Below are 27264 nucleotides of genomic sequence, written 5' to 3' on the forward strand. Positions count from 1 at the left end.
TTTTTTTAACCGGAGGAGATGTAATGGAATTTCGTTGCACAGTATTGTGCAATGACAATAAACGTATTCATTCAATCATTCATTCATCTCTTTTCCCTGAGACCAATTATTTTCAGGGAACTGTTTTCATGCGACTTACACTAAATCACTTAGTCTAGTAAAACTGAACTTCCCAATGTCGAACCTACAATCTTATTTTATCTTTACTCTTTTCCATAACCATGTTAAATTAAACTGAATAATGATCAGAATTGAAAGCTAGAAATGTATCTACCACAGTGCCAAATTACATTAAGATACGGCATGGTTATATCGGGGCAAAGTTCTGAGCTGAACCAGAATGTTGAATATAATGAAAAAGACATTGATCAATGTGATAAATACAATACATGATTAGCTCTCTTTGATGCATCTTTTTGCAAAAATGTTCTTCAGCAGCTTCCTGTCCAGAACACAATGATCACCACCCTACCTGGTACAATCAGCCCCCAGGGAATTGTGGTTCCAGCTTCAGCATTGCAGCAGGGGAATGTCACAGTCACAACCGTCAACCCCACACAAGTTGTATCAGGTATGTTGACACGTGGAACTGTAGGTGCTGCTTAACAAAAATAGACCACAGAATGCTGCAGTAACTCAGCAGGTCAGGAGCACATTATTGCAGACTTTGTATCAGGTATATATGGTCATTAACGACAGGTAACCAGCAGGCTGAGTTTTATCTGGAACATGTTACAGATGTTATCCCACTTTTCAGCTAATGTTATCCCACTTTTCAGCTAATGTTCAAGAAAGGAGCGAGAGAGAAAACAGGGAATTACAGACCAGTTAGCCTGACTTCAGTGGTGGGGAAGAATGCTGGAGTCAATTATTAAAGAGGTAATAATGGGGCATTTAGATAGCAGTAAAAGGATTAGTCCAAGTCAGCATGGGTTTATGAAAGGAAAATCATGTTTGACTAATCTTGTGGAATTTTTTGAGCATGTGACAAGTAAAATGGATGAAGGGGTGTCAGTGGATGTAGTGTATCTAGACTTTCAGAAAGCCTTGGATAAGGTCCCGCACGGGAGACTGGTGACTAAAATTAGAGCACATGGTATTGGGGGTAGGGTGTTGACTTGGATAGAAAATTGGTTGGCAGACAGGAAGCAAAGAGTAGGAGTGAATGGGTCCTTTTCAGAATGGCAGGCAGTGGCGAGTGGAGTGCTGCAAGGCTCGGTGTTGGGCCCGCAACTGTTTACCATATATATTAATGATTTGGAAGAGGGAATTAGGAGCAACACTAGCAAGTTTGCGGATGACACTAAGCTGTGTGGCATTGTGAACTGTGAAGAGGATGTTAGGAGGTTGCAGGGTGACCTGGACAGGTTGAGTGAGTGGGCAGATGCATGGCAGATGCAGTATAATATAGATAAATGTGAGGTTTTCCACTTTGGCGGCTAAAACAAGGGGGCAGATTATTATCTCAATGGGGTTAGGTTAGGTAAGGGGGAGGTGCAGAGAGATCTGGGTGTCCTTGTACACCAGTCACTGAAAGTTGGCGTGCAGGTACAGCAGGCAGTGAAGAAAGCTAATGGAATGTTAGCCTTCATAACAAGAGGATTTCAGTATAGGAGTAAAGAGGTTTTTCTGCAGTTGTATAGGGCTCTGGTAAGACCACATCTGGAGTATTGTGTACAGTTTTGGTTTCCTAATTTGAGGAAGGACATCCTTGTGATTGAGGCAGTGCAGCGTAGGTTCATGGGATTGATCCCTGGGATGGCGAGACTGTCATATGAGGAAAGATTGAAAAGACTAGGTTTCTATTCACTGGAGTTTAGAAGGATGAGGGGGATCTTATAAAAACATATAAAATTATAAAAGGACTGGCCAAGCAAGATGCAGGAAAAACGTTCCCAATGTTGGGCGAGTCCAGAACCAGGGGCCAGTCTTAGAATAAAGGGGAGGCCATTTAAGACTGAGGTGAGAAAAAACGTTTTCACCCAGAGAGTTGTGAATTTGTGGAATTCCCTGCCACAGAGGGCAGTGGAGGCCAAATCACTGGATGGATTTAAGAGAGAGTTAGATAGAGCTCTAGGGGCCAGTGGAATCAAGAGATATGGGGAGAAGGCAGGCACGGGTTATTGATAGGGGACGATCAGCCATGATCACAATGAATGGCGGTGCTGGCTCGAAGTTCCGAATGGCCTCTTCCTGCACCTATTTTCTATGTTTCTATGTAACATAGTCTGCCTATCTGACATTCAAATCAGTAGAATTTCCTGCAGGAAAGTGAAGTTCAAATGCCTTGGTCGTGAACTTTCCTTTATGCTATGAAGGAGAGGGGGTCTATTCTTCGGGCAGAATCAGCAGGTTCTATGAAATAGCTCGTCCTTATCTGGATTTGAAAGGCTAGTTATTTAGTGATAGAGATAAAGCACCAAGCTGCAGACAAAGCGTAGAAGGGAAGGAGAAATAACTTACAGAGGACAGGGAAATCTCTTTTATATTTGATCTGCCTCGTTCAAGCTCTTTCAGGCTCTCTTAGATGTTCCTTTGTTGTTTTAAGTGCGATCCTGGACTGTACTGTTCGTTGAGTGAGATGAACACAAGAAAATAAGAGCCACAAGGAACTGCGGATGCTGCAGAAAATAGGAGCAGGAGAAGGCCACAACCTCTCATAGAGACATAGAAACATAGAAACATGGACAACAGGAGCAGGAGAAGGCCACAGCCTCTCACAGAGACATAGAAACATGGACAACAGGAGTAGGAGATGGCCACAGCCTCTCACAGAGACATAGAAACATGGACAACAGGAGTAGGAGAAGGCCACAGCCTCTCATAGAAACATGGAAACATGGACAATAGTAGGAGAAGGCCACAGCCTCTCATAGAGACATAGAAACATGGACAACAGGAGTAGGAGAAGGCCACATCCTCTCATAGAGACATGGACAATAGGAGTAGGAGAAGGCCACAACCTCTCTTAGAGACATGTACAATTGGAGTAGGACAAGGCCACAACCTCTCTTAGAGACATAGAAACATGGAAACAAGGACAACAGGAGCAGGAGAAGGCCACAGCCTCTCATAGAGATATTATTATGGGGAACAAGGAAATGGCAGATGAGTTGAACAGGTACTTTGGATCCGTCTTCACTAAGGAGGACACAAACAATCTTCCTGATATTGTAGTGGCAGAGGATCTGTGGTGATGGACGAACTGAAGGAAATCCACATCAGGCAGGAAATGGTGTTGGGTAGACTGATGGGACTGAAGGCTGATAAATCCCCAGGGCCTGATGGTCTGCATCCCAGGGTACTTAAGGAAGTGGCTCTAGAAATCATGGATGCATTGGTGATAATTTTCCAATGTTCTATAGACTCAGGATCAGTTTCTGTAGATTGGAGGTTAGCTATTGTTATCCCACTTTTTAAGAAAGGCGGGAGAGAGAAAACAGGGATTTATAGACCAGTTAGCCTGACATCGGTGGTGGGGAAGATGCTGGAGTCAATTATAAAAGATGAAATAGCCGCACATTTGGATAGCAGTAACAGGATCAGTCCGAGTCAGCATGGATTTACGAAGAGGAAATCGTGCTTGACTATTCTTCTGGAATTTTTTGAGGATGTATCTAGGAAAATGGACAAGGGAGAGTCAGTGGATGTAGTGTACCTGGACTTTTAGAAAGCATTTGATAATGTCCCACATAGGAGATTAGTGGGCAAAATTAGGGCACATGGTATTGGGGGTAGAGTGCTGACATGGATAGAAAATTGGTTGGCAGACAGGAAACAAAGAGTAGGGATTAACGGGTCCCTTTCAGAATGGCAGGCAGTGACTAGTGGGGTACCGCAAGGCTCGGTGCTGGGACCGTAGCTATTTACAATATACATCAATGATTTGGATGAAGGGATTCAATGTAACATTAGCATATTTGCAGATGACACAAAGCTGGGTGGCAGTGTGAACTGTGAGGAGGATGCGATGAGAATGCAAGGTGACAGGACAGGTTGGGGCAGATGCATGGCAGATGAAGTTTAATGTGGATAAATTAGGTTATCCACTTTGGGAGCAAAAACAGGAAGGCAGATTACTATCTAAATGGCGTCGTTGGGAAAAGGGGAAGTACAACGGGATCTGGGGGGTCCTTGTTCATCAGTCCATAAAGGTAGGCATGCAGGTACAGCAGGCAGTGAAGAAAGTGAATGGCATGTTGGTCTTTATAAAAAGAGGAGTCGAGTATAGGAGCAAAGAGATCCTTCTGCAGTTGTACAGAGCCCTAGTGAGACCACACCTGGAGTATTGTGTGTAGTTTTGGTCCACTAATTTGAGGAAGGACATTCTTGCTATTGAGGGAGTGCAGCGTAGGTTTACAAGGTTAATTCCCGGGATGGCGGGACTGTCATATGCGGAGAGAATGGAGCGGCTGGGCTTGTACACTCTGGAGTTTAAAAGGTTGAGAGGGCATCTTATTGAAACATATAAGATTGCTAAGGGTTTGGACACGCTAGAGGCAGGAAACATGTTCCCGATGTTGGGGGAGTCCAGAACCAGGGGCCACACACTCAGTTTAAGAATAAGGGGTAAGCCATTTAGAACGGAGACGAGGAAACACTTTTTCTCACAGAGAGTTGTGAGTCTGTGGAATTCTCTGCCTCAGAGGATGGTGGAGGCCGGTTCTCTGGATACTTTCAAGAAAGAGCTAGACAGAGCTCTTAAAGATAGCGGAGTCAGGGGATATGGGGAGAAGGCAGGAACGGGGTACTGATTGGGGATGATCAGCCATGATCACATTGAATGGCGGTGCTGGCTCGAAGGGCCGAATGCCCTACTCCTGCACCTATTGTCTATTGAAACATAGAAACATGGACAATAGGAGCAGGAGATGCCACAGCCTCTCATAGAAACATGGACAATAGGAGCAGGAGAAGGCCACAGCCTCTCATAGAAACATAGAAACATAGAAACATGGACAATAGGAGCATACCACCAGGGGCGACCGGGACATGGCCAGCCCTGCCGGCAGTCCGTTCGTTTTTTAATCTTTTGTTATTTTTAGCGTCTGTTAAGAGTTTGTACTTCGGTTTGTTTCATGTGGGGGGAGGGGGGGGATCGGGGGAAATTATTTTTCAAGTTCTTACCTTCCCGGAGATGTGATTGATTTTCGGATCACATTCTCCAGGCTCTGCGGCCTACCATCGCTGGAGCTGGGAGCCGCCTCGGACTGTTGTGAACCCCACTGTGGGGCGCGGACATAACATCGGAGCGGATCCCTTGCCTGCGGACTTACCAACAAGGGCTCGCAGTCTCGGGAGACATCAAGGGAGCTCCAACGCCGCAGAAGGTTCGACCAGCCCCGACACGAGGTTCGATCGCCCGTTGTGGGGGAGCTAATAACCCCCCAATGCAGGAGCTGAACGCCTCGATGTGGAGGGCCCGAACCCCACTTGCTACGGGAGTCAAGACAGTCCCGTCAATGGAGGGCTCGAGGCCCATGACCGAGGAAGAACAAATGGAAGGACTTGAACTTTATTTCGCCTTCCATCACAGTGAGGAATGTGTAGGAGTCACTGTGGTGGATGTTCATGTTAAAATGTGTTTTTGAGTCTGTTGCTTTTAATTGTATGACTGACCTGGCCAATGAAATTCCTCGTATGTTGCAAAACATACTTGGCGAATAAAATCTGATTCTGATTCTGAGGAGATGCCACAGCCTCTCATAGAGACATGGAAACATGGAGCAGGAGATGCCACATCCTCTAATAGAGACATGGAAACATGGACAATAGGAGCAGGGGAAGGCCACAGCATCTCATAGAAACATGGACAACAGCAGCAGGAGAAGGCCACAGCCTCTCAAGCTAACCTGTCTTTCAAAATGACAATATCTGTTCTCAGCTGGCATCAATGTCTGTGCCTGGGCTTTACACAGTTACTCCTCCCTCCTGTGGTGTCGGTTTTGAATACCTTTCATTTGTTCTACTGTCAACTCCAGCTTTCATTTATGTACTTTGTACACATTCCACATAATTAATCACCTGTGGAGCCACCTGGTGGTCAAGCCACTTCCTGATTGAACCTTGGTCACCAGAACTGGAAGGATCACGTCTCAGGGAGTTGACAATTGACAGTTGGACATGAGAAGCTCAGCTCGAGCCCACGAGTCAACAGACTGACGTGTGTTGCTCCTCTCAACGGCAACAAGCACACAACTGTTCTCCGAACTAAGGGTGGATGTGTTCAACCACTGTTTCGTTAATAAAACCCGTTTGCTTCACAACGCTTGATTTACTACTTGATTTGGTGATCCTCGACCATGCAAAACGGCTTGTTTTGGATTTCGACAATGAATGCAGACGACAACCTGGCCCAGCAGAATGCAGTCGCTCACAAACTGCCCGTTTTCTGGACCGCACAGTCACACTTGCGGTTCTAACAGACCAAGGCCCAGGTCAATATTCAGCGCTTTACCGCCGTTGCAGCCAAGTATTTCTACGTGGTGGGCGTGCTGGATCAAGACACCGCCGGGCATCTCATACATTACCTTTGCCAACCCCCCGATGACGGCAAGTACGAGGGCCTCAAAGCACTCCTGTTACCCACTTTTGGGCTCAGCCGTCGCGAATGGGCCGCCCGGCTCCTTCACATGGATGGGCTCGGCGATCGCAAGCCGTCAGTGCTGATGAGCGAGATGCTGTCCCGGATGGACGGACATCAGCCTCGCCTCCTATTCCAGCAAGTGTTTCTGGAGCAATTGCCTAATGGCACCCGCCTTCTCCTCGCCGGTAGGGATTTCGCCGACCCCCAGCAGCTGGCTGAACGAGCAGACGAGCTGTGGCAGGATGGTGCTTCCATCGGTCAGCAACTGCACGGCGGTCCCAGTGGCCATTTCCAGCCCCCGCTGCCAGCACAGTCTCGGGCAACACCGGAAAAGGTACAGGGTGCTACTACCACCAACGCTGGGGTACAGAGGCCCGTTGATGCTGTTCTCCTGATAATTGCTCGTTCCTCAGCTTCCCTCCAGTCTAGTTTCAGTAAAAACACTGAATCAAGCACATGAATTAACTACATTTTATTTTACCAAAAGTGGGCCACAGATCACAGATCACACACTGTACCAATCCCCCACCACGGGTTCGATCCCTGTGTCTCTATCTGTTCAAGGCCTCTAGGCCTCGCGCAGACAGAGACACTCCAGAAGATCGACCTTAAGCCTCGTGATCATGGCCTTTTATATGAGGGCCGAACCACACAGGGGTTGTCTTCCAATCACCCAATTACAGATATCGATTAACCCCATACATAACTGACATTTCCCTAACCCAATGATACAACAGTTCAATACATTGTATTCACAACGGACTTTGAGATGGTCAACTTTTCAAACCTTCGCTCCATAGATGCTGCTGCACCCGCTGAGTTTCTCCAGCTTTTTTGTGTACCTTTGAAACATTTACCCTGATTAACAGAACTCTCAGATAAGGCTCAACACCCCATCCAATCAACATCCAGCAGTCAGATTCTGCAACATTATTTACAAGCTATTTACAAAATGTATATCTAGTTTGCAACCACCCAATCCATTCTATGCATTTGGTATCTGATTGACAAGGCTTGCAGGGCTTCCTATTCTTTGCATATGAATTGTATCTAAGTTCTAGACTCTCTGGCACCTCTTGCAGCCTGTCCCAGCTCTGTAGAGAGCAATCCCAATTTGACCAAATCTTCCAGTAAGCCCTGACACTTAACCCCATTTTGGAGTCCTGGCTGGTCCAACTTAGCCAGGATTAACACTCCCTGCGCGCATCCGGGAAACGCTGCCAGTAGTGGCTGTTGCAAGGTCAGCATATTGCCCCTATCGGGAGTCGACACCCGTTCCTGTAAGCGAGGGCCTCCCCTGACCTCCATCCGGATGTACGGAGTTCGCACGGTTCCCCTTATCTTCAGCTCCTGCCACTTCACTTGGCCTTTCACCATCGCAGACGTCTCCCAACCGCCGATTTCATCCGGGCACATTCACTGCAATTGGATGTGAAGGGACAACGTCTCATCCACTCTGTGACTTTTCAACCCATATCTTTGCGCCCCGCCATTCCCGCTGCCCCACACCTCGACTCAGTATCATCCGCTGAGTTGGGGTACGGCACCCCGCTTACGGTCCCAAGGGACTTCATCCCAGCAGCACGTGGGCAGCAAGAGCCTCCTTCAGCCGTGCTGGTGCGTGTCTGCGAGTAGCTGGGCCAGCTGGCTCCTGTACCGACATCTAGCCATGGACTTACTACTGCACACATCCCGCCTACCCTCAAGGACTGTCAGTATGTTTTCCTTCGCAGTGACTCTCATCGGACCCCGCTACAACGGCCTTACCAAGGTAACATGGTACCGCATGGGGGGCAGACGGGAGATTGTTTTGGTCGCTCGACTTAAGCCTGCTCATGTCGACATTGATCAGCCGGTGCAGGTAGCACAGTCCCGTCGTAGGAGTCTGCCACTTGGCCTCCCGCACTCACCCTCGCCTCTGTTGGTGGTGCCTCTGAGCTCGCACCATGTGTACACATGGTCTGGACCCTTCCAGTTCTGGTGGGGGGGGGGCATGTGGTGCCACTTGCTGATCGAACCTTCGTCACCAGAACTGGAACGATCATGTGACAGGGAGATAACAGTTGGAGATGAGAAGCTCAGCTCGAGCCCACGAGTCAACAGACATGTGGTGTACCTCTCAATGGCAACAAGCACACAACTGTGTCCAACCACTGTTTCGTTAATAAAGCCCGTTTGATTCACAACGCTTGCTTCACTACACACCCAGTTTAGTTCAAACACATTAACTAAAAAGGGCACAACCTTAACCCTCTGTTCTTTTTTTTACTCTGAACTCAATTTGTGCACCTGCTTATTGACACACTGCTGAATTTTATACACCTGTCAGATCACAGAGCTATTTAGAATGCCCGCAAGTTTAACTTGCTAATTCTCATTCCTTTATTTGATAGGTGGGACAGTTTATCAGCCTGTAACCGTGGTGACGCCTCAAGGACAGGTAGTGACACAAACACATGGTACAATCCGCATCCAGAATGCACAGGTATGTTGTATCCACACCTGCCCTACGAATACTGACAGCAAACGATCACCAATGACTAAAAAATATGTAATAATGAAATAATTGTTAAAGATAACTGTGTAACCATTTAATTAGTTACAACACCGGCTCAGGAAAAGTAAATAAATTGGCTCTATTATTGGGTATGGTCCAGTACAGCCTAGGAACAGGCCCTTTGGCTCACAATATCCACGCCAAACATTATGCTAAAATTAACTAATCTCTGCCTGCGTGTGATCCATATCCCTACACATCCAAGTGCTTATCTAAAAGCGTCTGTTCTCATATTGTCTCTGCCTCCACCACCATCACTGTGGCACATTTCAGGCAATGTCCCTCGTCCCACACATCTCCTTTAAATTTCCCCCTCTCACTTTAAAGCTAAATGTCTTTGACATTTCTACCCTGGAAAAAGGTTCTGACTGTCTATCCTATCTATGCCTCAGATTCAAGGGACCGATCAACCTGTATCATAGATTAAGGGTAAAATTTATGAGGAGATCAGTTTAATATAATCTAGGATAAAATAATTTTTTCCTAGTTAGAACGGAGATGAAGATTAGAACGGAGGAGGAAACACTTTTTCACACTGGGAGTTGTGAGTCTGTGGAATTCTCTGCCTCAGAAGGCGATGGAGGCTGGTTCTCTGGATACTTTCAAGAGAGAGCTATAAAGGGCTCTTAAAGACAGTGGAGTCAGGGAATATGGGGAGAAGGCAGGAACAGGGTACTGATTGGGGATGATCAGCCATGATCACATTGAATGGCGGTGCTGGCTCGAAGGGCTGAATGGCCTCCTCCTGCACCTATTGTCTATTGTCTAAAATCAAGGGGATAATTATCTTCCTCTTCCTATCGTTCTATGATGGTACTTCTTCTTTCGTATGACAACTTGTTCTATTTGATCTTCCGTTTGTGCACGTCGAGTTGATTGCAGTAGTCGAAACAGGGCGGACCACGTGAATGTTGCGATCTTCCACCCCATGATGGTACTACAATATCCAAAATGCAGGTTGCTGGTGGGAGTACTTACCAGATTCTTGTTTGGAGATCCCTGTTTGTGACTGTTCGGTGTTGGAATTAAATTCTCTGACGTGACCAGACAATGATGAACCAGGTTTTGATGCCTCTGGATGCTTCCCCATCTGTAGACCTGTACCTGTGAAGAATGTGGGAATAAATGCTCGTCGCTTGAGAGCTAAATTGCACCATAGATGATGGATTATACGCCATCTGGCTGCAACATGATTGGAATGACCCAAATATTAAACTATCCACCACTGTGGATTGTTTTAGATTTATGTTATTCCAGGTGTTAGCTCGTGTTTAACCTCACAATATCTCATGCAAGAGCTTTAAATCTCAGACTTTTAAACAGGTAGGTTTGTTTATGCATTAAAGGTTCTTTGACATGAAATACTTTTTTTATAGCTTCAACTGCAATTAAATCAAGATGTGAATGTCTTGCATCAAGACAGTGAGAATTCTCCAAAAAGTAAGCGGGGAGTGTTACCTAAGCAAGCTACAAATGTCATGAGATCCTGGCTGTTCCAACACATTGCGGTGAGTATGGTGTGTAGCTATGCTGCTGGTGTTAGCTGGTGGGCACATCATTAATCAGATGGCTGTTTCTAATTAGTCATGCTTGTTTACAAAGAGTTGCTTTTTTATTTTCTGTGTTGAATTGGTTTCACTATTGGTTCCATCAGAAAGCTGCTCATATGATGAACATTTTCAGTTGCATGTCCAATCACATGCCCAAGGGCTTAGTTGCCTATTTTACTGCTCTGCTGGGATTTTGCATTGACTCTGACCACTACATGGAACAGTACAGCACAGGAACAGGCCCTTCGGCCCACAAATATGATGCCAAGTTAAACTAATCTCTTCAGCTGTAAAAAAAATTGCCCTGCACATCTCCTTTAATCTTTCTCCCTCTTAGACCTTAATGCTACACCCTCTAATCTTTGATATTTCCAACCTGGGATAAAGGTTCTCACTGTCTTTCCTATATGTGCCTTTCATAATTTTATATACTTCTCCAGTCTCCCCTCAGCCTCCAATACTCTGGAGAAAATGATCCAACCTCTTTATAAATAATACCCTCTAATCCAGGCCTCATTCTGGTAAACTTCTACTGCACCCTCTCCAAAGCCTTCACATCCTTCCTGTAATAGGATAACCAGAACTACATTCAATATTCCAAAAGCAGCCAACATGACTTATTATCGTTTACTAGACCAGGTGCGGACCCGTTAGCCCCGTCCCCCAACGCAATATTCCACCACTCACCCATAGCCCCCAACTGCGCAGGCGCGGCTGACGGGTTCCCGTTGTGAGGCGAGTCACGGCAACCCTACCCCAACTGCGCAGGCGCGGCTGAAGGGTTCCCTGTTGTGACGCGAGTCACGGCAACCCTCCCCCAACTGCGCAGACGCGGCCGGCAAGTGGGAGCGCGACTGCGATGTTTTTAAAGTTCAAAATGGCAATAACCTGTAAAATATAAGATCAATGTGAATGCATTTCACTCTTCCTCTATTCCCCTCCTCCATTATCCTCCCTCTCCACATCTCCACCAACCCTCCTCAGCTTCCTCCCCTCACCCACCCCCCCCTCCTCTTCACACCCCCTCTTCTTTCCCCTCTCCTCTTCCCCTCCCCCACTCCCTCCCTCACCTCTCCCTCCCTTTCCTTTCCTCTACCCTCAGCAACTCCCTCCAAAACCCCTCTCGCCTCCCTACCCCCCTCCTCGCCCTCTATCCCCCTGCGCCCTCACCCCTATCCCACCCCCCCCCCACTCTCCCTCCTCACCTCCCCACTGCCCTCCTCTCCCTCTATTCCCCCTCCTCCACTCTCCCTCACCTTTCCCACTTTCCCCTCCCTCTTCCCTCCATACCCCCCTCTACCCCCCTGCTCTGCTACTATTCACCTCCACCCTATCCTACACCCCCACCCCCCCCCCCCCCCCCACAAGGAAAATCGCAATTTTTTAAAATGCAATTCTCAATGAAAATCACGTTTTTCCTTTAAAATAACCTAAACACAATGTTATCTGTTAATGAAAATGGTGTGGCAGCACTGGGTGATGGGTCGCGCACTGTACATAACCTTCGGCTCTTGGGGGGGTCACGTGTCCCGGTGACGAGAGATAGGGGTCACGATTTGCTCACGGGTGCCCCTGGGTAGTATTTAAGGGTTAATCGCACGCACATAGTGTTGGTGAGTGAGGAGAGTTAGTGTAGAATAAAGTACCAGTATTTCGGATAAACTTCGTGTCTGCCTCATTCTTTAACGGACAACTCCGCGTCTGCTACAACGGAAGAAACTGATTTTTTTTAGAATAAAATCAATGTCAATAAAAATCGCGATTTTTTAATGTAAATGAAATTTGGGATCCCATTGTGACGTCGAAGGCGGCTGACGGGCAGGGCAAGTGGTTTGAAAAGTGTTTTTTGTAAAGTTTCAAATGTCAATAACTTGTAAAATATAACATAATTCTGAACGAAACTTGGTACCGCATTTCGCAGGACAATGGTGAGTAATGTGGGCCAGAAATTGTAGCGCACACGCACGCACGCATGCATACAAACAAACAAACAAGATGAGTGTTTTAGTAATATACTAGACCAAGTGTGGACCAATTGGGTCCGCTCCCCCAACGCAATATTCCACCAAATTACGCATGCGCGGCTGCTGCGTTCAAAGTTGTGCCATTGATGGCTGAAATTAAGTTAAAGTTAAAAAGGTGAATTGAGGACCCGTGGAGGCGTTTGTAAAGTAGAAGGAAACTTACCCGTGGAGCCGTTGGGTCTCCGTTGTCAGGCCAGGCAAGTACACGCAGGGGAAAAAAAGCCTATTTTTAACAAATGAAATTTGACATCATTGTGACTTCGAACGTGGTTTTCAGGCAGGCCAAGTGTCTAGTGTTTTTTTTTGTAAAGTTGAAAATGTGAATAACTTGTAAAATATACCATCAATCTGAACGAAACGTGTTTCATTTACATCACAGGACAATGGTAAGTAAGGTGGGCCAAATATTGTCGCGCTATCGTGTACCGTTTTGACGGAGTTTCCGGAACTCACGCACATGCACGAACGCATACAAACAAATAAACCAGATGAGAGTTTTAGAAATATATTGGACCGTTGGGTCTGTTCCCCAGCGCAGCCATCTCCTACCAGTAGCCCCCACAGGAAGCGTGGGGGGCAGTGAGGGAGGGGGGCAGAGAGGGTGGAGGGGGGGGCAGAGAGGGTGCGGGGGGGGGGTGTCGTCATAGGGGAGGGCTGGTTTCCAAACGCAATACTCCCTCACTGGCATGTCCCGGCTGGCGGCTCCCGGCTGCAGGCTCCCCTGAACCACCTGTCCCCTCCCCATGGGAGGCCGGCTCCAGGCAGGGCCCGAGTTACGGGGGGGGGCATGGTCAGGGGGTGACGTCACTCGCAATGCAAGCAGGAAGACTTTTTTTTTTAAAGTATTTTCAGATTTTTGAACATTTTCAATAATAACTCGAGAAATAAAGCATGAATTTTTCAGATAAGGTGATTTTGGACTCCAGGGGGGAAATCTCTACTGGAATATATAAATATGTTACCTTTGATTATAAACACACCCACATACAAGATCAGAGTTTTAATAGTTACTAGACCAAGTGCAGACCCGTTGGGTCTGCTCCCCCAACGCAGCTGTTCCCTACCCGTAGCCCCCACGGGAGACGTGGTCCTCCAACTGATGATTCGAGCACTCAGCAGTGTTTTTAAATGGCGTCTTTGAGGAGAGAGGCGGGCGCCAGCAGCCGTTATGGTAGCTGGCCAGCGGGAGGCGACAAAATGGGTGAATGGGGGGGGGGGGGGGGGGGGGAGAAGGATTTTATTAAAAATGTGTACATAAACACGACGAAATTTAATGAGGAGTGGATACTTGGAATGAAAAGTGAAATCTCTAACGAAATGGAAAAATCTGGGCGTTTGTGGGTCTGGTGTTGGCATAGCAACAAATCAAAGGCTGGCACCCACAAGTCAGGCAGAAACACAGCCAGCCAGCAGCCACAGAGTTTTAATATTATATAGATATATATATATATATATATATATATATACTAGTTCAAGTGGGACTTGTCGGGACGCAACCCGTTCCCCCAACGCAATATTCCACCACTCACTCATTGCCCCCAACTGCACAGGCGCGTCTCGCTTCCCCTCATCCCCCAGCACTCCCTCCTCCTCCTCTTCACCCTCCCTCTTCTTTCCCCTCTCCTCGTCCCCTCCCCCACTCCCTCCCTCTCCTTACAACAAAGTAACAAATCTCTCATTACACTAGGAGTCCTGTCTTTGTTAACATTGTAACATTGGAACACTGCTGACAGGCAGTTTATGTAAATGAGATCCCATTGTGACGTCATTGCTGCTAATTGCCACTGCAACTTCAAGTGATTTTTTCGCAAACTGGATTTTGTAAAGTTAAAAATCTGAATAAACTTGTAAAATATAACATAAATCTGAACGAAACTTGATAAAAACACACCACAAGATAACCGTGTTTAAGAAGGAACTGCAGATGCTGGAAAATCGAAGGTAGACAAAAATGCTGGAGAAACTCCGGGTGAAGCAGCATCTATGGAGCAAAGGAAATAGGCGACGTTTCGGGTCGAGACCCTTCTTCAGACTGATGTGAGGGCGGGGGAGGGGGGGGCGGGAAGAAGAAAGGAAGAGGCGGAGACGGTGGGCTGAGGGAGAGCTGGGGAGGGGAGGAGAAAGTAGGGACTACCTGAAATTGGAGAAGTCAATGTTCATACCACTGGGGTGTAAACTGCCCAAGCGAAATATGAGGTGCTGCTCCTCCAATTTACGGTGGGTCTCACTCTGGCCATGGAGGAGGCCCAGGACAGAGAGGTCGGATTTGGAATGGGAGGGGGAGTTGAAGTGCTGGGCCACCGGGAGATCAGGTTGGTTATTGCGAACCGAGTGGAGGTGTTCGGCGAAGGGATCGCCAAGCCTATGCTTGGTCTCACCAATGTAGAGCAGCTGACATCTAGAGCAGCGGATGCAATAGATGAGGTTGGAGGAGTTGCAGGTGAACCTCTGCCACACCTGGAAAGACTGCTTGGGTCCTTGAATGGAGTCAAGGTGGGAGGTAAAGCGACAAGTGTAGTATGTCCTGCGGTTGCGAGGGAAAGTACCAGCTCAAAGTGCCTCCCCCCCCACAGCTCTCCCTCAGCCCACTGTCTCCGCCTCTTCCTTTCTTCTTCCCGACCCCCCCCCCCACCCTCACATCAGTCTGAAGAAGGGTCTCGACCCAAAACGTCGCCTATTTCTTTCGCTCCATAGATGCTGCCTCACCTGCTGAGTTTCTCCAGCATTTTTGTCTACACAAGATAACTGTGAGTAAGGTGGTCCAAAAATTGTAGCACTATCATGTACCGTTTTGGCGTAGTTCCGGCTGCACAAAGGCACGCAGACACACACGCAGACAGAATTACAAATAAGATGAGAGTTTTAGTAATAGATAGACAGACAGACAGACCAAGTGCGGACCCATTGGGCCCGTCCCCCAAGGCAATATTCCACCACTGACCCGTAGCCCCCAACTGCGCAGGCGCGGCTGACGGGTTTCCGTTGTGACGCAAGTGACGGCAACCCTCCCCAACTGCATAGGTGCAGCTGGCAAGTGGGAGCGTGACTACGATGTTTTTAAAGTTCCAAATGGCAATAACATGTAAAATATCCCTCCCCTCCTCCCACTTCCCCCTCTCCATCTTCATTACCTTGCCACCCCGCTTCCTACCCCTATCCTCCTCAATTCTCCCTCATCCCCCAGCACTCCCTCCCCCTCCTCTTCGCCCTCCCTCTTTCCTCACTCCTCCTCCCCTCCTCCACTCCCTCCCTCAACTCTCTCTCCCTCTCCTTTTCCCTACCCTCAGTCGCTCCATAACACCTCCCCCCTATCCCACCCCACCAATTTCCCTCCTCACCTCCCCCACTGTCCTTCTCTTCTATCCCCCACTTCCCCTCCTCTCCCTCTATCCCCCTCCTCCCCCACTCTCCCTCCTCACCTCCCCCACTTTCCCCTCCCTCTCCCTACCCCCATCCTCTCCCTCTAATCCCCTGCTCTCACTCTCCTCACCTCTCCCATATCCCACCCCCACCCCCCACAATGAAAATCACAATGGTGTTTTTTTTAATGAAATTCTCAATGAAAATCGCAATGTTTTTTATTTTAAGATAACCTAAACACAATGTTAGCTGTCAATGAAAATGGAAGAATTTGATTAAAAGGGTCTCCTTATTAGAATAAAATCAGTCAATGAAAATCGTTATTTTATGATATTCGGGATCCCATTGTGACGTCGAAGGCGGCTGATGGGCCGGGCAAGTGGAAAACTTGTTGTGTAAAGTGGTTTTTGTAAAGTTTAAAATGTGAATAACTTGTAAAATATACCATCAATCTGAACGAAACTTGTTTCATTTAATCGCAGGACAATGGTGAGTAAGGTGGACCAAAAATTGTGGCGCTATCTGCACCGTTTTAGCGGAGTTTGGGAAACACACGTACACGCACGCACGCATACATACAAACAAACAAACAAACAAGATGAGAATTTTAGTAATATATATAGATAGATACTAAGTGCACCGAACGATGAAGACAAGCACATCGTACACCTTCGTTACTACTTTACCTCCTTGGTTTGCCATTGTCATTGACGCGTTGACTTTTTTCCATCACCCAGCATCCTTATCCTACAGAAGATGAGAAGAGGCAAATCGCTGGTCAGACCAACCTCACATTGCTCCAGGTCAACAATTGGTGAGAGAATTATTTTATCTTTGTTAGACTTCATCAAACAGTTCCTGGTGTACATTAAACCTGTTTTTACTTGAAAGTAATTGTACCCAAGAATTGATCAATTCTCGTTACTCGTGATTCATGGGGTAAATGCTTGGGAACATAGAAACATATAAAATAGGTGCAGGAGGAGGCCATTCGGCCCTTCGAGCCAGCACCGCCATTCATTGTGATCATGGCTTATCGTCCCCTATCAATAACCCGTGCCTGCCTTCTCCCCATATCCCTTGACTCCACAAACCCCTAGAGCTCTATCTAACTCTCTTAAATCCATCCAGTGATTTGGCCTCCACTGCCCTCTGTGGCAGGGAATTCCATAAATTCACAACTCTCTGGGTGAAAAAGTTTTTTCTCACCTCAGTCTTAAATGACCTCCCCTTTATTCTAAGACTGTGGCCCCTGGTTCTGGACTCGCCCAACATTGGGAACATTTTTCCTGCATCTAGCTTGTCCAGTCCTTTTATAATTTTATATGTTTCTATAAGATTCCCCCTCATCCTTCTAAACTCCAGTGAATACAAGCCTAGTCTTTTCAATCTTTCCTCATATGACAGTCCCGCCATCCCAGGGATCAATCTTGTGAACCTACCAGGCTGAGCACTGCTGCTCATGGTCGACGTTCTCAGGAAGGATGTTGCCATTCTTCAAGGAAGCGTTGAGCATTTCCTTGAATATACTCTTGTCTCCTGATAATCTCCCACGATGAAGACTGAGGTCAAACTGTGGATAACATGGTCAACTCAACACAGAGAATGAACTGGGTCTCAGTGAAGGGATGTTGACCTGGGGAGGTCGCTGACGTTGGTTCGTTGACCTTTCCAGTGCGGGATGGGGGGGCTTGGTGCTTCTTCCACTACGTTGGTAGTACGTGTCAGAAACCTGCAGGATTTAGGAATCACAGTTCCGGAGTAAAGTGGCAGGTCTTGATCTCCAATCACTACTAAACTGTTCCATGTTTGGCCACAGGTTCATCAATGCTCGAAGGCGGATATTACAGCCCATGCTTGATGCCAGCAATCCGGACACTCCGCCCAAGGCCAAGAAGATCAAGACACAGAGTCGGCCAGTGCAGCGCTTCTGGCCGGACTCCATTGTAGCAGGAGTGGCGCAGCAGCATGTGACCAGTATTACAGTGTCGGACAGTAAGTCAGCCACATCCTGCACCAACCCCGACATTCTCTGCAATGCAAAAAGTGGCAGAGGTTCATGTTACTGCAGAGTGGAGCCAAGCCCATCAGTCCTAATATTGTCACCACACTTCTGTACCACTTGCCTGATGGGAGGGGGGAGAAGAGGGAGTGACTGGGGAGAGATCCACCCTATGCTGGTGGCCTTGCCGAGGCAGCATGAAGCCCTGATGGTCTGGGCTGTGTCCACAATTCTCTGCAATTTCTTGCGGTCTTGGATATACTGTAGCTGTTCCCAAACCATGCTGTGATGTATCCTGATAAAGTGCTTTCTACGGCGCATCTGTAGGATTTAGTGAGAATTGTTGAGGACATGTCAAACTTCCTAAGCCTTCTAAAGAAGTAGAGGTGTAGGTGTGCTTTCTTGCTGATTGCTTTGATATAAGTTCATGTCAAATGAGCAGAGTAGACCATTCGACCTATTGAATCTACTCCGCTATTGATTCATGGCTGATCTATCTTTCCCTCTGAACCCCATTCTCCTGCCTTCTTCCCATAACCCTTGACACCCCTACCAATCAAGTATCTGTCAATCTTAAACAATCTAATGTCTTGGCCTCCACAACCGACTTTGGTAATGAATTCTACAGATTGACCACCATTTGACAATAGACAATAGGTGCAGGAGTAGGCCATTCGACCCTACAAGCCAGCACCGCCATTCACTGTGATCATGGCTGATCATCCACAATCAGTACCCCGTTCCTGCCTTCTCCCCATATCCCTTCATTCTGCTATCTCTGGAATTCTCTGCCTCAGAGGGCGGTGGAAGCCGGTTCTCTGGATACTTTCAAGAGAGAGCTTGATAGGGCTCTTAAAGATACTTCCCTTGTCAGCCACGGTCGCCTATTAATCCCCTTAGAATCTTTCTTCCTCTTTGGAATGAGCTGATCCTGCACCATCTGTATTGTTCCCAGAAATACCTGCCATTTTTGTTCCACTGTCATCCCTGCTAGGGTATCTTTCCAGTCATCTTTGGCCAGCTCCTCCCTCATGGCTCCAAAGTCCCCTTTGTTCAACTGTAATGGGCCTGCCCCACTTAGGCAATTTTTTAGGTGACTAGGCTGTCGCCACATGGTCGCCAAGGTGTCACCTGTACGGTCGTGAGTCGTCTCCTCAGTCGCCCAAAGAGTCGTAGCGTCTTTCTGGTCGCCGCTGGATTTTTCGGCGACAGTGGGTTTGATGCCAATGAGCGTAGCTTGACGTAGGTGCTGTCATAGGTTGTCACCAGGTTAACGTAGGTGGTCGCCAGGTGACGTAGGTTGTCGCCAGTGCTGACTTTGCTGAATTCCATTGTCATATTCGCCTAAGTGGGACAGGCCCATTAGTCCAGTCGCCAGTTTTTCGGCGACCTGCTACGACTATGACAGTCGCCGGCAATCGCCTAAAAAGTGGGACAGGCCCATAATACTGACACTTCCGATTTTCCCTTCTCCCTCTCAAATTGTAAAGAAATTCCTCCTCATCTCTTTTCTAAAGGTATGTCCTTTTATCCTGAGGCTGTACCTTCTGGTTCTCGACTCTCCCACTGGTGGAAACATCCTGTCCAGGAAATTCACTACGCGGACATTTTCAATGAGGTTCCTCCCCCTCAACATCCAAATCATTGTGGAGAGTAGCAGCCCCAACACCGACCCCTACAGAAGGTTGCTAGTCATCGCTGCCTTCTGCCATTCAGCCAACCTTCTATCCATGCTAGTATCTTCTCTATAATAGCATGGGCACTCATCTTCTCTAGTACTCTCACATACAGCACTTTATCAAAGGCCATCTGAAAATCTCGGTAAACAACATCCACTGACTCTCCTATGTCTGTTGCTATTAATTTCCACAAAAAATTCCAACAGGTTTGCCAGGCAAGATCTCCCCTTCACAAAACCACACTATCCGGCCTATTTTATCATGTGCTAAGTACCCGTGTTTATGTTTAACCCGGTGATTGTGAAATGCCACATCCACGAGAGGCCATGCTGGCATTACTGATGTAGAAACTGAATGCTCTTCTCCCCTCCTGCAGGTGCCATGGTCTCGATATCAAGTCCCGTGAACGTGAATGTGGACAGTCTGCAGTCCTTGTCTTCTGATGGAGCAACACTGGCTGTGCAGCAGGTCATGATGGCTGGGCAGAGCGGAGACGATTCTGGAAACAGTGTGCAAGAAGATGACAGCGATCTCTCAACAACAAACATAACTGTCTTGGCCTTAGACAACAGTGACTCCCTGCAATAGGCACAAGCACTCAGACCAGGCATTTTTATTCTTTGCACTCACAGTGCATTTTATTTCTGATCTCTTTTATACATCGGTAGGAGAGCACACTTTTCTATTTCACCTTGTATTGAATGAACGGGGGTTTAAATATTCTCACATTGAAGCAGCTGCTTGAATGTGAGCAGTAGGCAACGTTTACTGATCGATGTACGGACTCAGACTGAAGGTTCAACTTTGTGTGCACTTTGTCTCTTTCATTCAGAAATAACTGGCCATAATTGACAGGTGCTTTTCAAAAACTCAGCTTAGCTGCCCGACAAACAAACATATTATTGGATCAAATCCTGCCTTGGTTAAATTGATGACTTTTATTGTCAAAAACATTTTGCAGCCAGCCTCCCACATACTTGGGCAGGGATAGGTTTCAGGACAGAGTGTTGGCACACAACGCAGGTGAGCATACAACGCAACAACTGCTCTGAGGCAGGTGATATGTGAAAGGTACTGGTGAGGGCAGGTGGGGAGGGGGACCACTCACCCTAAGCTGTAGGGTTTGGTGGGCAGTTTCCCCAGTGCCCTGGACCTGCTCCAACAGTCACTGGCTTTAAGTCTTCTGTTCTTACTCATGGGAACCTCTTGATCTAGCGAAGACATGGCCTCAATGAGTCTCTCCACCATCTTCAGACCCAAGGTTGGTGGAGGGGATGGAAGAATGGGCTGAGTGCTGGTGATATTGGGAACTAGACACTGTTTACCTGATCCACTCCTACACCATCTATTGCATACTCTACATCATCGGCAGCAAGACCAGTGGGAATGAACTGCCTCCAGTTGATCAATTCTGCTCACTTGGGTTTCAGTGCTTTTACTGAGATTCTTTGTGCCATTAATACAAATAATGTAAGCTTTATATATTTTAAGTATCTTTAAAATAAGTGCCGTAGCACTGCAGTGAACATGAGTGCTAATCAATTCCTTGCTCCTTAGGTAATTGTTCAAACACTCCTCCTGTCCGCCTCACTCTACAACTTCCTGGCACTGGCCCTTCCTGACAGCCAAGACAGAGGAGACTGAGCAATGACTCTCACTCTAACCCAGGCAGAGTTGTCTAACCACACATTGAGATTGAGATAGAGTGAATATCCCACACCACAACACTCACTCACCCAGAGTTACGAGGAGCATATTTTACTTCATTATTATTTGCCTCATTTATTAAACTGAAGAGAAGCATCATACTAGATTTAAATTATATTCTTGTTACAATGCTATTAGTAGTCTACTGTGTTCATTGACCAGTAATGGGCTGAATGAGTGTGTCCATCGCTCGATTACACCAGCTGTGGTCTGTAATTAAGTCGTTGTAAGGATCAGGATATCGGCGTTCTATCCACGCTGGTCCCACCAAGTAAGTGGGTGCAAGGCCATTTCAGAAAGGTGTTCACATCCTGCACCTGGAGTCGCAGATCAATAGCGGAAATTCCCACAACCTTCCATTTCCTTCCCTGTATGGCTTCTGTGTTCTGACAGGCTCTGAGAGTGTGTGTGCGTGTGTAAGCGTGTACGTATATGTATGTGACTACATCGACAAGCCAGGGTGTAGAGGAGGGTGGCACAGCTGGTAGAGTTCCTCCCTCCGTCTCCAGTAAGCTGCTTCAGTCCTGACCTCATGTGCTGTCTGCAGGGAATTTGTCCATTATACACTGAAATAAGGTCACCCTTCAGCCTTCTGTACTCCAAGGAATAAAGTCCTAGTCTGTATCGAGCTCCTGCTGTTGGAATAAGTTAAGTCACACACAGTGATTAAGATCCAAACTTTATTAGTGTTACACCATGGGTAACTTCATCTTAACACAAAACCCAAGACTGAGGGAGAAAGTGCAGAGAAGCTTTCTGTTAAACTAGTGGAAGGAGCTACAAAGTATGACATAACATGAGTGACACTGATCTACATCCTCCCTCTTAAAGAATTAATTGTCAGTACAAAACCATTGACAAAATAAGGCATGCATAGTAATTGATATAAGCTGGAGGAAAGTCAAACATAGCCCGGGTATTTCACGGTGGGCTTGCAAACACGACCAGCACGTGTGCGATAAAGACCATCTCCATGTTTCCCCACCGGGGACAGAGCCGGTGGCTTAGGGGTGACGGAGGTTGAACCAGCATTCCCGGTGACGAACCAGACGGAGATTGAACCGACATTCCCGGTGATGAACCAGACGGAGATTGAACCAGCATTCCCGGTGATGAACCAGACGGAGATTGAACCAGCATTCCCGGTGATGAAAGGGGACTGTAGCGCAGGCGTTGCCACTGGTAAAGCAGCCGTTCCCGAAGTGGGTTGTGCTGGTGTAGGTGGATCAATGCCACTGGACACGGACGGAAGTACACTTGTACGGTCTGGATAATACGGAGGTGGGGCCGGCTCATTCACAGGCAGGATATGTTGTCTGTTACGCCTGTAGGAGCTGTTATTGGCACTGACCAGATATGAGCGTGGCTCAGAAGCAGTTCCTGATATTACACCGATACGGTCATGGCCTTGTCAGTTTGCAAACAAACCACCTGCCCCTTGGTTATTGGAGGCAGTGGCCTGCTTGTTTTGTCATACCACTGTTTTTGAATGTCACGCTTTTGTTGTAACCTGGACTGGACTTCCGATGGTGGAACCACCTGAGGGATCAATGCCTGATCAGCCACAGGCACCGTGGCTCGGGTCTGCCTTGACAATAAACGTTGAGCGGGTGAACCCAAAATGGGGTCGCGGGAGATGTTGCATCGGTTGAACAGGTACACGTCGGAATTAGCTCTGTGCGATCATTCCATGAGCTGTTTGGCACTCTTGACAGCCCGCTCAGCTAGTCCATTCGACGGGATCTTCAGGGCAGCAAACTCCATGAAGTGTTGGCTGGGAAATTTGTTGCCGTTATCAGTTGACAGTATGCATGGAGCTGGCAGCTAAGAAAATCGATGTCAAACCCTCCAGAATACGGATCGACAAGTACCAGGTACTGCTTGCCATGCCGTTCAAATATGTCAGTTGCCACTGTAGACTACGGGAGGGCAGGAGCCGGATGTGAAAGAAGTGGTTACTTTTGTTGATGTTGTGCCAAGCTGTTGCACACATTCTTGCTGATGTATTTGGCCATGCCAGGCCAGTAAAAAATGTTTCTTGTCCGTAGGACGGTGACTTCAGCGCCTGGTGTCCTGCATGGACAGTGTTAAAATACTTGCTGTGCAGCGAAGCAGAGACCACAGCCTTGTGTCCTTTTACAATAATGTCCATCACAGCCTTGTGTCCTTTTACAATAATGTCCATCACAGCCTTGTGTCCTTTTACAATAATGTCCATCACAGCCTTGTGTCCTTTTACAATATGTCCATCACAGCCTTGTGTCCTTTTACAATAATGCCATCCTGCAGCACTAGCTCATCACGGACGACAAAGAAAGGCCGGACTGGCAGTGGAACATTGTAGTGTTGGTCTGGCCAGCCGCGTTAATGATGGAGGTGAGCGATCGTAAAGTACTGTCAGCAGCAGTGTGGGCAACCAGGTCCTCCACACAGGACAAGGGGATAAAGGACACAGTCATTACGATAAAGTCAACATCCGGCGAGGACGGACCCTCACAGGTCTTCCAGGGTGCCTGCGAGAGAGTGTCAGCCAGATGCATATCCCTACCATGTTTGTAGGTCAGAACAATGTCATATTTGAAGTTATAACAGCATCCGCTGTAAGCGCGATGGAGAGGCATGAATCAGAGGTTGGTGGTCAGTATCAATCGTGACCGTATGTCCGAAGATAAAGTCGTTACATTTCTTGCAGGTGAAAATCCAAGGGGTCAGCTACGGGAGCAATCACACCTAGAGACACCATTCTGTTGAGTTCACTTTGAACACGGTCCCGCATAGCATGGGGAATCTTGTGAGCTGGACGGACGGACAACTGGGAGTATCTCAGGGTTAATGGTAATTGTTTACATAACATGCAACCTGCCCAGCTTGTCGTTAAACAAAGCTTTGTATTGTGTCAGGATTTGTTGGCTAAAGTCACAGGTTGTAGTCAGGTGACAAACAGAAGGGCTGAAAGAGCTTGTTTGTCATCTCCATGACCAAATTACAGCGTAACTCACAGAACTGTCGGAATTTGCATAGTAGGCAATCAGGGTCCCGGATAGACTCAGCGAGAGTGATCTGGACACCAGCCGGATAGACTCAGCGAGAGTGATCTGGACACCAGCCGGATAGACTCAGCGAGAGCGATCTGGACACCAGCCGGGTCAAACCTAGCCAGTTCATCATGAAATATTCTGGCAATTAAGAAGAATAGACGCCTGAACACCGGGAGCAGCAGCAGGGTGAGCCACTTCAATGTAAATTGAGAAATCTTCTTCAAATACGCGCCACCGTTCTGCAAAGTCTTCGTCAAACACCAGGATCTCTGGTTTTATGAGAGCAGAAGCCATAGTAATATATACTGGAGAAAACAACAAAATAAAATAACAGCAATATAATTAAGCATGGAGTGAGTCCATCCACTCTGACATCATGTTGAGCTTCTGCTGTTGGAATAACTTAAGTCTCACACAGTGATTAAGATCCAAAGACTTTATTAGCCTTACAGCATATGTAACTTCATCTTAATATGTAACTCAAGACTGAGGGAGAAAGTGCAGAGAGGTTTTCTGTTGAACTAGTGGGCGGGTGTAGCTACAAAGTATATAACATGAGTGACACCGATCTACAGTCTGCCCAACTTTTCCCTTTAGCCCAGGCTCTGGCAAAATCCTTGTAAACATATATAAAATTATAAAGGAGATAGGATAGAAAGTCAGAGTCCTTTTCCCAGATCAAGGTACCCAAGAACTGGAGGGCACCGGTTCAATGAGAAATGGGAGAAATTTAAAGATGAGAGAGGCAAGTTTTTCATACAGAGAGTGGTGGTTGAGCTGCTAGAGAAAGTGGTGGAGCTGATACAATTATAATGTTGGCATGTAGACATGCAATAGGATAAGAAAGAAGTAGAGGGATATAGAAACATTGAAAAATAGGTGTAGGAGTAGGCCATTAGGCCCTTCGAACCAGCACCGCCATTCAATGTGATCATGGCTAATCATCTAAAATCAGTACCCCTTTCAGGCAAAGGACAATAGTGTAGCATGGATAAAGTCAGCTGAAATGGCCTGTTCCATGCTACGCGATTGTAATTCCCTCCCCATCCATTTGGGGGAGATTGGATAGATTTGCATTGCTTTTTCTGATAGACAGGTTAGAGAGACATGAAGGAAGTATATAAAATGATGGGAGATATAGATAGGGTAGACAGTGGAAATATCAAAGACTAGAGGACATGGCTTGAAGGTGAGAGGGCAAAGGTTAAAGGAGATGTACAGGGCAAGTTTGTTTTACACATAGTGTGGTGGGTGCGGACAGATTTGATTGGTGTTTAAGAGGCACATGGTTATGCGCAGAGTAAAGGGATCATGTGTTGGCAAATTAAATGGTTTATCTCAACCTCATGTTCAGTACAAATATTAGGGCCGAAGGGCCTGTTCCTGTGCTGTATTTTTCTACGTTCTGAGAAATGTTTGAGAACAATTGCCTTGCATCAAATTGTATTTCTATTCTTATTTTGGATTCCCAGCATTTTCTGTATTTGTGTCTTGTGGTGGAGGGCAGTGTGTCTGAACAGGGTGAGTGAACCTTTGTAAAAGTACCAGGTTCCCTGGTTACATTCAGGAAGCAGTGAACTAGGATTCACTCCAAAGGACGTCATGCCTGTGCCCTGCAAACACTCAAACTTTTCACTTTCCTGCCAATGGGATAAACGTTATTGACCTGAAATGTCAGAATCTAAACAGAACCAGATTTCAAATTGCGCAGTTCGAATGCAGAAAAAAAGACGGAGTAAACATAGAAATTGGGCTATTTCTGCCTCTCTGTTTATATGTGTTAATTGTACACAGCAGTTGTTTTAAGGTGAAAGGGGTTTAGTTGAGGGCAGCGGCTCAGTTCCTGAACCAGTAATGCAAAGCAGGTGGAATTTGAACTCAGCTGTTAAAAATCATAAATTTGATAGGGACAGCAAAGTGGTAGAGTTGCTGCCTTGCAGCACCAGAGACCCGGGTTCGATCCCAACTACCGGTGCTGTCCGTACGGAGTTTGTACATTCTCCCTGTGACAGCGTGGGTTTTCTCCGGGTGCTCCGGTTTCCTCCCATGCTCTAAAGGCATACAGGTTAGGAGGTTAATTGGGTAAAGTAATTTGTAAATTATCTCCAGAGTGTGTAGGTTAATGTAAAGGGGGTGATTGGTTGGTGCAGACTCATTTGGCCACTGGGCCTGTTTCCGCGCTGTATCTCTAAACTCCAAAGGGGAAAAAGAGCAGTGCCATGAAAATGACAACATTGTACAAACTCAACAGGTCACTATTAAGGTCCTTCAGGGAGTTTGACCTCTCGTTGGCCAGGGTCTATCGCCTCTCGAATGTCCCACAGGCTCCTCCATTTACCATCACTCTAAAGTTCAAACAGAGAAGGGATTGACTTGTTAGAGGTGACTCTCTCAATGAGGCGAGTTGGCAAATTGCATGTAAAATTGGTTTGACAATGGGACACGGGCTTCTACCATCACTGTAGGGATTGGTGTAGGCATCCTCACTGGCACCATATTCATTCATGATTTGCATCTGAATCAAGGAATATGGTAAGTTTGCAGATGACAAACAATAGGTGATGTTATCTCACCTTTCACCCCACCAGCCGGCAAATACAACACATAGTCCTCCGCCATTTCCGCCACCTCCAACGTGACCCCACCACTCGCCACATCTTCCCATCTCCCCCCATGTCTGCCTTCCGCAAAGACCGCTCCCTCCGCAACTCCCTCGTCAATTCTTCCCTTCCCTCCCGCACCACACCCTCCCCGGGCACTT

General features: G+C 47.1%; 1 protein-coding gene across 3 annotated transcripts in view; it reads left to right on the forward strand.

Annotated features, from left to right (window-relative positions):
- Positions 1–21599, forward strand: part of pknox1 (PBX/knotted 1 homeobox 1) — a 72178-nt gene extending 50579 nt beyond the window's left edge. For 2 of the 3 annotated variants that reach the window (XM_033032319.1, XM_033032317.1), the window contains 6 exons: positions 436–571; positions 8980–9071; positions 10520–10651; positions 16815–16891; positions 17897–18072; positions 20135–21599. In XM_033032319.1, the coding sequence (XP_032888210.1) occupies positions 436–571; positions 8980–9071; positions 10520–10651; positions 16815–16891; positions 17897–18072; positions 20135–20346 (825 nt within the window). In that variant the 3' untranslated portion in view covers positions 20347–21599. The remainder of the gene's footprint in view (positions 1–435; positions 572–8979; positions 9072–10519; positions 10652–16814; positions 16892–17896; positions 18073–20134) is intronic. The other variant, XM_033032318.1, reaches the window with a different exon arrangement.
- The last annotated feature ends 5665 nt before the right edge of the window (positions 21600–27264 follow it).

The sequence above is a fragment of the Amblyraja radiata genome, chromosome 14 (genome assembly GCF_010909765.2).
Source record: "Amblyraja radiata isolate CabotCenter1 chromosome 14, sAmbRad1.1.pri, whole genome shotgun sequence".
NCBI classification, from domain to species: domain Eukaryota; kingdom Metazoa; phylum Chordata; class Chondrichthyes; order Rajiformes; family Rajidae; genus Amblyraja; species Amblyraja radiata.